Source organism: Squalius cephalus, assembly GCF_949319135.1.
Source record: "Squalius cephalus genome assembly, chromosome: 21".
Classification (NCBI taxonomy): domain Eukaryota; kingdom Metazoa; phylum Chordata; class Actinopteri; order Cypriniformes; family Leuciscidae; genus Squalius; species Squalius cephalus.
Window position 1 is genome coordinate 34,448,217 of NC_137142.1, and position 12,125 is coordinate 34,460,341.

The 12,125-nt window shown below is 38.5% G+C and overlaps 1 protein-coding gene across 1 annotated transcript in view; it reads left to right on the forward strand.

The window, feature by feature from the left end:
- Positions 1-9,878, forward strand: part of hs3st1l1 (heparan sulfate (glucosamine) 3-O-sulfotransferase 1-like1) — a 57,395-nt gene extending 47,517 nt beyond the window's left edge. The window contains exon 2 of the mRNA XM_079855713.1: positions 8,569-9,878. Within this exon, the coding sequence (XP_079711839.1) occupies positions 8,718-9,632 (915 nt within the window). The 5' untranslated portion in view covers positions 8,569-8,717 and the 3' untranslated portion in view covers positions 9,633-9,878. The remainder of the gene's footprint in view (positions 1-8,568) is intronic.
- The last annotated feature ends 2,247 nt before the right edge of the window (positions 9,879-12,125 follow it).

The window sequence follows — 12,125 nt, forward strand, 5'->3', positions numbered from 1 at the left end:
GCTAATCGCTCTGAAACGAGGCTCTGCTAAGCATCACACTCCCTGCTGTTTGCATCTCGTCTTGAGGAAAGCCTCAGACTCAGACACAGGCGTTTGGGTAATTAGTGGCTCTCTGTGTCCCGTGGAGAGACTTGTAGCTCAGAACACACGTGTGTGAATGCATGAACCAACACATTTATCATCTGAGCTGTAGTCGGAGACTCGTAGTGTGTGCAGACAGAGGAATATATCAAGAGCCGCTAACATATTGCTTCTGTAAATAGATCCAGCTGACAGAAGCAGAGACGTGAGCAACTGTGAAAAAGGGAAGGAATTATGTGATGTTAGGACTGTAATGGCATGTTTAGCACTCAGTATCTCTAAATGTAATTGTATTAAGTTTAAAGAGCCCCTATTATGCTATTTTAAAGGTTCCTAATGTTGTTTAGTTTCTCCTACAACAGGTTCACACGCATCCAATGTCAAAAACACTGTAATGTCCTCATAATCTCCACTGCACATCAGCTCTTTTCTCTCAGAGTCTGAAACGCTTCGTTTGTAGATTCAGTCTCTCTAAACTCCGCCTCTCTGAGAGCTGCTCTGCTGTGATTGGTCAGAAACCAAATGCTCATTAGCATATCTAAATCTTCCTCAGCACTTGATACACAGTGATAAGTTTTACCGTTTCAATCTCATTAATTTATTATCTATGATTTTTTTTTCATTATATACCACTGATGTTACATGATAGATAAAGTTGTTTTTATTAACTTTATTTATTATATACTTATGACCATTACTTGCTTGTGATGTTATTTTACTTATTTGTTTTTGTTAATTAATTAATTCAATTTATTTAATTTTTTGAGGCTATGAGTTTTTATTTATATACTAATGACCATAATATAATAGTCAGCATGTGATATTTTATGTATATGTGTATATATATATAGGCTATATATATATATACTTATGACCATAATATGATAGTCAGCTTGTGTTTTTTTTATTATTATTATTATATTTACTTATTTAGCTATGAATTATTTTTATATTCTTCTGACCATTACAGTTAACTCTTATTTTTTGTCTTAGGCCTATACTCACTCACTTGGTTCTAAACATATTTTATACATAATATCATAGCTATATGTATACATGTTTATGGCCATAAAATGCATGACTCATACTTTTATAATGCACATTTACATTTATGCATTTGACAGACGCTCTTATCCACATTTGCATTGCATTGAAGCTTTTCATTTTATCAGCTCATGCTTTCCCTGGGAATGTATTTGCATTGAAAGTAAAGTGCAAATGAAAAGAAATGTTGTTTTTTCTTTGCATCTTGTGCACATGTAATTTTGTTGCTGAATCACCCAGAAACGCTTGCGACCGGCCGTTTGAGTGGCTCCTGTGAGCCTGATTGGTTTGGACAGTAAACTCGTCCTGGCGTCTCGCTGTCAGCATCAGGCCTTCAGCTCTTCTACTGTTTCAGACGTCACCGCGCATCCGAGACATCAGTTCCTCTCGGCACCTTCACTCGCTCACACATTACAGGCTTGCGGGAAGAAGAAGGGAATGAGAGAGAGAGAGAGAGAGAGAGAGTTTGTGGAAGGAGGAAATAAAGTTTTCATTGCTGAGCTACTTTTGGTTAAAGTCATGAAAACAAGTTTAGGACTCGATTGCAACAAACCTGTGAAATCTCTTTCATGTTTTTTGCTTTCATTTTTCTGGATTTCATTCTTAATGGTTCAATTAAATGTTAGTAATCAAAAAGGATGTCTAATCCATTGACTTCATAAATCTTTAACAATGTAAAAATGTATCAAATTTTTAACAATGATAGAGTGCTGTGAAGTGCTTTTTCCCAAATTCCATGTTTACCATTTATTTTAGGATTACTAATTTTTTAGGATTCCGTTTTAATGGCTTAATATAATAACTTATTAAAATGTTATCAGTAATAGAGCAATTAAATACATTTTATTTTTTCCCCAATTCCATGTTTTCTGTTTTCATCTTCTGAATTAAATTTTATTTGTTTATTCAAATGTTAATAATCAAAAAAAGATGTATAATCAATTTTAATTAGTAAAACTTCTGACTACAAAAAGTCAAAGAAATATGTTTTATTTTTTCAGAAATTCTGTATTTTTCTGGATTATTTGTTATGATTGAATACAAATCTATTATCAAAAATTACATCAAACAAATGCATACATCTTTGACAATTTAATCTTTAAAAAAAATTGTGTAACATTTGAACAATTCCTGTCATTTTTTGGCAAAGAAAGTGCTGTAAAACAGAAGTTAACTTTTTAAAGTAAAACATGGAAGAAAAATAGTGTGATTATTCCTTAAAATTATATAATATTATTATAATATTATTGTTGTTAGTACTTTGAGACAAAAGTAATTTCTCTCACAATTTCAAGCTGTTATTTTGGTGAAGAGCTTGTCGTGAAGAGCTTTATTAATTTAAATTTAATTTTTATTAATCCAAAATTGACCAAATTCCGTGACATTATACAGTAAATTCCATTTGTATGACAGGATTCTGTCAGTCACTCAAAAAAATAAGGTGTTGAACGAACTTGATTAAATTGAGGAAAACTTTTCCACGAAAATGAATTAGATTTTTCAATCAAAATCTAATTTGTTTGAAATGATTTGTTGTAATCTTGTTGTATGAACTTAAATTCATTTAGTCATTCCTGCTAGATAAAGTTTTGTCAGGTTGACTACATTTAATTTTTGCCCTGCCTAAAATCACCAACATTATAATTTGAGCTAATTTCACTCTACAAGTTATTTCCAATGATAGAAGCTACTAGTGTTAATTAAAACCACTTTTTACAGAGTAATATTGAATATTACTTACGCAGGTCTGCGAATGAGGTTTAATGCATGTATAGTGTATACTGCACTGATAAAAATTATTTTGTGGTAAAGTAAATACTACAGAAAAAAACAATGTAATTTACATGAAAAAGTTAGTTCAGGCAAGAGTTAAAAAAAATTAAGTAAATTCTATATTAGTACTCAATTCAAGCATGTAGAAATGAAAACGTAAATATCAACGTTATAAAATTAAGTACAATTACTCAACTTGTCTGATACTGGTGTTCCCATCATGCACTGGGCCTTGAATAATTAATGAGGTTGATTTTTCACTGTTTTCCAGCTGTATTTACACTGTTTCATCATTGCTTTTGTTGTTAGGATTAGTAATGCGCCATTTTGTGACATTTGGAGTTCATTTTCTACTCAAAATGACACATTCACACACAAAAACGATTCATCAAATGTTACCGTCATTGTGTATTGTCTATTGAGGTCTCTGCGTTCACATGGCGTTTAACATCTGATATGTAGATATGCTGTCGTATATAATATCTAATGTATTAGTTATTTAGGTATTTTTAAGTAAAGCATATACTTTAAAAGTGTGGCTTAATTCAATATTATATTGTTTAAGTGAAATGTATTGCAAAGGAAACTTCAACTAAATAAATATTACTCAACCTTTTACTAGCAGTTAAAATTGCTTATTTTCTTTGTTACTTTCACTTAACTTAGTTAAGTAAAGTTTACTTAATTCCATTTGTGAAATTTACTTAAAAAATATTCGTGCAAAAACTTGCCAAAGAATTTAAAAAATTAGGTCAATTTTACTTATTGTTTTTTTCAGTGTGAGTGCCCACAGCCCTAAACTAAACACAGTCGCCACTCTTCTGCATAATGGTAAAAATTCAAAAACATTACAGAAAGTCCTCTAAGTTTCTAACATAACTGAACAGGGCCGGAGTGGGGCCACTTGTCAGCCCGGCAGTTTCAGGCCCAAGACCGGCCCACTTTTTCCAAGGTGGAATTCCAAATTAGCACTTTTTCCAAATTGGATAAATGAAGCAACAGTTCAGCTCTTACTATTGTGTAGTTTGTATTAACACCATGGTTCAACAAATAATGTAAAGGTTAAATAATAATTCACTTAGACTTTATATCACGCAATTCTGACTCTATATCTCTCAATTCTGACTTTATAACACGCAATTGCGACTTTATTTCAGGCAATTCTGACTTTATATCTCGCAATTCTGACTTTATAAGAAGCAATTGCGACTTTATTTCACACAATTCTGACTTTATATCTCACAATTCTGAGAAATAAAGTCAGAATTGCGAGATGTAAACTCGCAATTGTGAGATAAAAAGTCGCAATTATCTTTTAAAATGTTTTATTCTATGGCGGAAACAAGCTTCCATACCTCCTGGCCTCTTCTCCTCCCATCCTCCCTGACGCGTACCGTTACAGTAGGGCCGGCCGGCCCAGCTATCGGTAGGCGCCGGCGGTGCCGCTGTAGCCTACCTGAGAAAACGTTTTGGAAAAGACGGACTATGGACCCAACCAACTCTATAGGAGGGGAGGGGAGAACTCCCTCACATGGTACAACCCATGCAGAGGCTGCGGTGTCAGAATGCGGAACGTGTAATGTAACTAACGTGACAAATGTGAAAAAAAAATTTCCTCGACCGGCCCAAAAGTGAAGCGTCCCACCGGGAATTCTCCCGATTCTCCCGATTACCCACCCCGGGCCTGTAACTGAATATTAAACACTAATATTAAAGCTGCCGTCGGCAACATTTTTTTGATCAAATTCAGTGAAATTGACACTATAATCCGACAGAACAACATAAATAAGGTGGTTTTAGAAAAAAACCCGAGCTTCTAACTCCACCTGGAGCGTGTTATTTGTTTTGCAAAAATCCACCGCTCCGTCTCATCGGGTCCAATCAGCGCAGGGGGGTGTGAGATCTGACTGTCAATCACAGTTCGTGCACACGCCACCGATCCCCCCTCCCTCGCGCAGACGCGCACATTACAATATCACATGCACACGACATGCCTGAAGTTCGCCTGAAGATTGCACGAAGCGTGATGGCGGAGAGAAAATCTACTAACAAGCTTCCAATTCCTCGGTTATTGCTATCTATGGATAGATTAGCCAGGCCAGCCTACCTCCGAATCCATGGTGTTGATCGATGCTGAAGAGACAGACGCGTTCACAGAAAATCAGGTACACACGCACTGACGATGGGCGGGTGCTCGTTGGTAGTGGGGGAGGGGCATGAGAGTTGTAAACATTCAAAATTTTGGCTAAGTCCACTCAATCTGCCAGACTTGCCGACTGCAGCTTTAACATCTTTTCATTTACAGAAAAACACATAAAATAACACTTTAATCCCGAAATTTACCCTCCTAATGCAGTCCCTTGCAAAGCATGCTGGGAACTACAGATCCACTGCCCAGTTAGTTGTCAACAAAAATGATTCATGTAGTTTTCACACAAATTAAGTAAGTAAACTTCAGTTTTAAATATATTAGGTTGATTGAACACAATTAATTTGTGACAAAATATTAAACAATTGTGTTACTTTTGCTTATTTTAATTAATTAAATTTAACAAGAGGCAAAAATTCATTTTTTGAGTGAGTGTTTTCCACATCGCAGGGCTTAGAAACCCATGTGTTTTTTCCCTCATTTAAGCGGTTTGTTGCAAGCGCTGCTGGTCACATGTGACAGTAAACCAGCTTGACCAGTGAGCGTCCAAGGACTCAATCAGTGATAGCGGTTTGAAGTGGCAATTCATGATTAATACGTGATTAATATCTACTTGACTTAAAGTGTAGTTTGGATAATGTGTTCTCAGAGCTGAAATCAAGTGATCGTGTCTCTATGAAAGAGTGCAGATGGCTGTAATCTGTAATAGAGTTACAAGGTTTAATCAGTTTCGAGAGCGGCGGGTAAATGCCATGGAAGTGACCTTTCCCTGCCGGAATATTTTGACTGGAGGCTTGGACTGTTTGGTCTGTGTGAGAGGGTCTGGTAACTGTGTCTCTGTTTGCCACGCTTTGAGATTTGATGAAGCGTAAAGGTCAGAAGATGTTTGCGATTTCGCACATTTGCATGGGATACTTGAAGATCCTTTGAACTCAATCAGCGAGTCCTTCAGAGGATTTTTTTCCCCTAGTTTCGCTCTCATATTCCTCCTCATTTCACTGCGCTCCTGTGATTCTGACCTTGGCTTTTCTTCAAGTCCACTGAAGCGACACAAGTGAAAAGAAACACGTCTGCGCCGTCGGTTAGTGCTTGTTCGGTCTCTTATAACCGTAGGGTTTAAATGTGACCTGTTAAAAAGACTGTGGAGTGATTGGCTGATCTTGAGGAAGGACTAAACTGATTGAATCCTCTGAGGAATGCTGGGTAATCTTGTGCCAAGTGTTTTACTGAGTAGAACTGCAATGCATTTTTATAAACATAGCAACACTTCACATAATCAAATTGCTTTCTGAGTTATAAGGGTTTTTCTTTTTTGTGTGTGTTATAGTGGAATTATTTGTGATATTGCATGAGTGTCTATTTGATCTAAGTTGCAAATCAGATAAAAACAATTTAACTGGCTTGAATATCGGATCTATTTGGAGGAAATCTGAATAATGTTGGTCACGTTTTCTCAGCAGGGTCTTTAGATGGTAAATTCCCATCTTTGTGGATCAGCATGACATTGAAAAAAAGTAAATTAACTGGGAAATTGATGAAAACTATAATGATATCTAAAATAACACTGATTCAGCGCTAAGTAGAGCATTCGAATTAGCAAATTACAAAAAAAAAAAAAAAATCAGTAACACTTTATTTTACAGTGTCATTGTTACATTAAACGTAATTACTATAGTAATAACTATAAATTATGCATAATTACATGCATCTAACCCTAAACCAAACCCTCATCCTAATCCTAACCCTATAGTAAGTACATGCAGTTAATTATTATTACTAAGTACTTAAATGTATAATTACACTGTAATACTGACACCTTAAAGCTACACTGTGTAATTTTTTAAGTTGATTCTTAGCAAAAAAACACTTTGTTCTTTCAAAATGATATGTGCTCATTAATGTGTAATCACATCCACCAACTAATCAAGTATTCTCGTAAGTGTAGAATCTGCCATTTAGAATACATACGAGCGAGTCTCTCGAATGGCGGAAGCCATGTTGCGCCTCCATCTTGAAAATACATTAGCCAAAGAGGGACATACCTGGAAATTCAATCTTCGCCTTTCACGTTTTTACACTCAGTGACACCGTGACGAATGCGAGGGGGAGATTACTCGCGACTGCCGGCAGATTTAAATTAAAGGAGAACTCCGGTCAATTTTAACATTGAGCTCATTTTTTTGTACATTTGGAGTGCTGTCAATACAGAGAACAACGACAAAAATCAGTGTTGCCTACACCGTGTTATCCTCTTTTTAAAATTTGCACCCTGTTGACTTCAATGGGGCAAGTTTTAAACCTGCTTTTAGCCTCTTAACATCTTTGATGTGTCATTACAAGTGCCCAGCCAATGTGAGTGATTCCTTTAGAGTGAACACGGGTGAATCTGACTGCAGTAGATGTGAAAGATATTAATAAAAGTGATGTTATTTCAGCCAGCGCACATACCTGTATTTACATCCTGTTTTCGGCTGAAGTCCATAGTAGTCGATTGTCGAGTTCACGCGTATTGGTTTAGTACCTATGATCACGCGCGTGAACTCGACAATCGACTACTTTGGACTTCGACCGAAAACAGGATGTAAATACAGGTATGTGCGCTGGCTGAAATAAACATCATTTTTATTCATATCTTTCACATCTACTGCAGTCAGATTCACCCGTGTTCACTCTGAAGGAATCACTCACATTGGCTGGGCACTTGTAATGACACATCAAGGATGTTAAGAGGCTAAAAGCAGGTTTAAAACTTGCCCCATTGAAGTCAACAGGGTGCAAATTTTAAAAAGAGGATAACACGGTGTAGGCAACACCGATTTTTGTTGTTGTTCTCTGTACTGACAGCACTCCAAATGTACAAAAAAATGAGCTCAATGTTAAAATTGACCGGAGTTCTCCTTTAATACGGCCACCGTAGGAGTTAAAACGCCCTCGGAATGGGAGGGGCTAGAAAGTAATATTCAGTTGGTAGTCATAAACAATTTCACCGCTAGATGGGAGAAAATCCTACACAGTGTAGCTTTAAAATAAAGTGTAACCAAAAATTCTTTACAAATATAGATTTGAGTGGACATGATCTGTAAGTGAAGAGAGGAAAACATCAACAGATCCTGGTCAACATTGCAGACAATAGCGAAGTTTTCCATTTAAAGTTGCGAATTTAACTTATGCACAAAATTGTAATTTTGCATAAATCGTTTGTGAATGAAGCAGCGTTTCCATCCCATGTGTATCCCATGTGTTCAAGAGAACAAAATGGTCTCTTCCTAGGTAATTGGTGCAAAATATCAGTAATAAAAGTGTAAGTTTCTGCAATCGGGCTCTTTTCCCCTCCATCATAAATAACTCGGGTGTTTCAGAACCAACATTAGAGATGCTGTGATGCCATTGGTCCACTGGTTACTCCAGTTATCCAATCACAGCCTCTGCTGAGGAAAAGTCACATGTGGTTTTGAGGGATGTTTCTATCATTATTATTATTAAGTCACATTAACTCATCTTTACTTCTTTGTGTTTTCCAGATGCGCTTCGGACTGGTGGCCACACCTCGTCCCTGAACGCCCGACGGGAGGAATCCGCCATCGCTTGACTCGCTATCGTGACTGAACACAAACCGTTGCATTTCAACACCAACCCGCCGTTTATCCCCTCAGTCTCTTCAACCCTCTCCATGGCTAATCTTCTGAGTTACGTGTTGTTCCTGGTTCTCCGAACGTATGCCGCTCCTCCAGAGTTCATCCAAGCGACTCCGGCCCCGGAAAACCCTGGAAACGAGACTGTCACCCCTTCTTTGATCCCGCCTCCAGGAACCAGCAAACACACTCCTCACAGCATCATCATCGGCGTCCGGAAAGGAGGAACGAGAGCGTTGCTGGAAATGCTGGATATTCATCCGGAAGTGGCAGCGGCCGCCACTGAAGTCCACTTCTTCGACTGGGACGAGAACTACGCCAAAGGCTTCGATTGGTATCGCGAGCAAATGCCGTATTCGTTCCCGCATCAGATCACGGTGGAGAAGACGCCGGGGTATTTCACGTCTCCGGTTGCTCCCGCGCGGATTCACAGCATGAACTCGTCCATCAGACTCTTGCTGATCCTCAGAGACCCTACGGAGAGAGTCATCTCGGATTACACGCAAGTCTACTTCAACCGGCTGGAGAACCACAAGCCCGTTCAGGCCATCGAGAACATGCTGGTGAAGAACGGCGCGCTGAACACGCGCTACAAAGCGATCCAGCGAAGCCTCTACGACGTGCACATGAGGAACTGGCTCCAGCACTTTCCCCTGGAGCAGATTCACATCGTGGACGGAGACACGCTGATCCACGACCCGCTGCCGGAGCTCCAGCGAGTCGAGCGATTCCTCGATCTCCCGCCTCGGATCGTGGCGTCCAACTTCTACTTCAACCAAACCAAAGGCTTCTATTGCATTCGTAGCGATGGACACGAGCGATGCCTTCACGAGTCTAAAGGACGTCCTCATCCTCCGGTTAACAACTCTGTTCTCCGTCAGCTGCGTTTGTATTTACGCCAACACAATCTGAACTTCTACCGGCTTATAGGACGGAGCTTTAACTGGCAGTAGTGGGAGGAGCTAGAACTCGCATTCCGACCAATCAGAGTGGCCGAGTTGCTGATTGACAGCTGTACAAACTCCTCCCCCTCAGCCTTTGCTCATGAGAACGATCACGAACAATCTGACGAATATGATATTAAAACAGTGACTGTGAGGGGAAGATCTTTGCTGTCGAGTGTCTTTGTTGAGACGAATCTGGTTCTCTGTTCGTTTGATATTCTTGTACTTGATGATAATAAATGGTTTTGCTTCCTGAATATCGTGTCCGTTTCTTTAACACATGCATTGAGATGGTCAGTACAAGCTCTAATACTAAACTCTCAAACTAAAGCTGAACTGACTGAGTACAGAAACCACGACTGGCTCGTCTTTTATCCCTGAAAAGCTTGATTCTGTGACAGAGACTGTCTAAATGTAAATTACTCTTATTCTTAATACATTTGGCTGTACTTGCCCAATAAATTAATGCACATAATATGTTGATTCAAGTTTAAATTATTTTATTATGCGAGAAGAAAAAGTTTAAAATGATACGAGACACTGACACTCAATTATAGTTTAGTGTCATACTATACACAATTATATGTAGGTAAAATAACATTTTGCATTTGGGGGCTCATTGTGTAAATATATTAATGATTGTATCAATAATTTTAATATCTGGTATTTATAAGCACACCACAATAAATATAAATACATGATGCTGCAGTAATAATTATAAAAAATAATTTAAAAAAATGATATATATATATATTTTTTTTTTTTATTATTATTATTTATTTATTTATTTTTGCTTTTATTTTAGTTTTCAGTTTAAATTTTTACTACTTTTGTTATATGCTTCTCTCACGTTTATTACTTTTAGGTTGTTAAAAATATTTTTAACTGGTTTTAATTAATTTTTATTTGTTTTATTTTTAATTCAGTTTTAGTATTATTATTATGAGTTAATCATTTTAGTTCTTTTCTCTAAATTCTCACTTTTGTCTCGCTGTTGTGAGTTTATATCTCGCAATTCTGGCTTTAGTTCTTCTCACTTTTTCTTCAACTTAAATATTTCAAATAACACTTAAATATTGCTCCATTTTAATTTGTATTCATCTAATATTTATTCTATTTCAGCTTTATTTCAATTAACACAAATGTTTTTTAATAGTTTTAGTTAATAGTTAACCCCTGCAGTGCAGAATATATTGTCAGAATTGTTGTTGCCCAAAGGTAAAAGGTTTCGAGTGTCCTTTACTAAGTGCTAATGGCAATTTCAGCAGAACTTTTAATTGTTTGCATGTAACAAACTCCCGACGGTCGGAGACACAAACTCTGAACCTGAACCTGAAACTTGTCCTGAGAGTCAGCAGTTACACTGGAGATTAAGACCGTGGATTACCAGAGTTGGAGAGATCAGGAAATTGGAGTAAGAAAACAGCATCCGCTCTTTATCTTCTTCATCATCCCTTCCCTTCTCCTCTAACATCCTATCGCTGTTTCCAATCTCCACTTCCTTCTAACTCATCATCTTCCCGTTTTCCTGATGTTTGAACCCCGCAGTTTAGCGTGTGTGTGTGTGCAGCAGTTTAGCATGCGTGTGTGTGCAGCAGGTTAGCGCGTGTGTGTGCAGCAGTTTAGCATGCGTGTGTGTGTGCAGCAGGTTAGCATGCGTGTGTGTGTGCAGCAGGTTAGCGTGTGTGTTTGTGTGTGTGTGCAGCAGTTTAGTGTGTGTGTGTGTGTGTGTGCAGCAGGTTAGCGTGTGTGTTTGTGTGTGCAGCAGTTTAGTGTGTGTGTGTGTGTGTGCAGCAGTTTAGTGTGTGTGTGTGTGTGTGTGTGTGTGTGTGCAGCAGTTTAGTGTGTGTGTGTGTGTGTGTGTGTGTGTGTGTGTGTGTGTGTGTGTGTGTGCAGCAGTTTAGTGTGTGTGTGTGTGTGTGTGTGCAGCAGTTTAGCATGCGTGTGTGTGTGTGCAGCAGTTTAGCATGCGTGTGTGTGTGCAGCAGTTTAGCGTGTGTGTTTGTGTGTGCAGCAGTTTAGTGTGTGTGTGTGTGTGTGTGCGCAGCAGTTTAGTGTGTGTGTGTGTGTGTGTGTGCAGCAGTTTAGCATGCGTGTGTGTGTGCAGCAGTTTAGCATGTGTGTGTGTGTGTGCAGCAGTTTAGCATGTGTGTGTGTGTGCAGCAGTTTAGCATGCGTGTGTGTGTGTGTGCAGCAGTTTAGCATGCGTGTGTATGTGCAGCAGTTTAGCATGCGTGTGTGTGTGCAGCAGTTTAGCATGTGTGTGTGTGCAGCAGTTTAGCGTGTGTGTGCAGCAGTTTAGCGTGTGTGTGTGCAGCAGTTTTGTGTGTGTGTGTGTGCAGCAGTTTAGCATGCGTGTGTGTGTGTGCAGCAGTTTAGCATGTGTGTGTGTGTGTGTGTGTGTGTGCAGCAGTTTAGCGTGTGTGTGCAGCAGTTTAGCGTGTGTGTGCAGCAGTTTAGCATGTGTGTGTGCAGCAGTTTAGTGTGTGTGTGTGTGCAGCA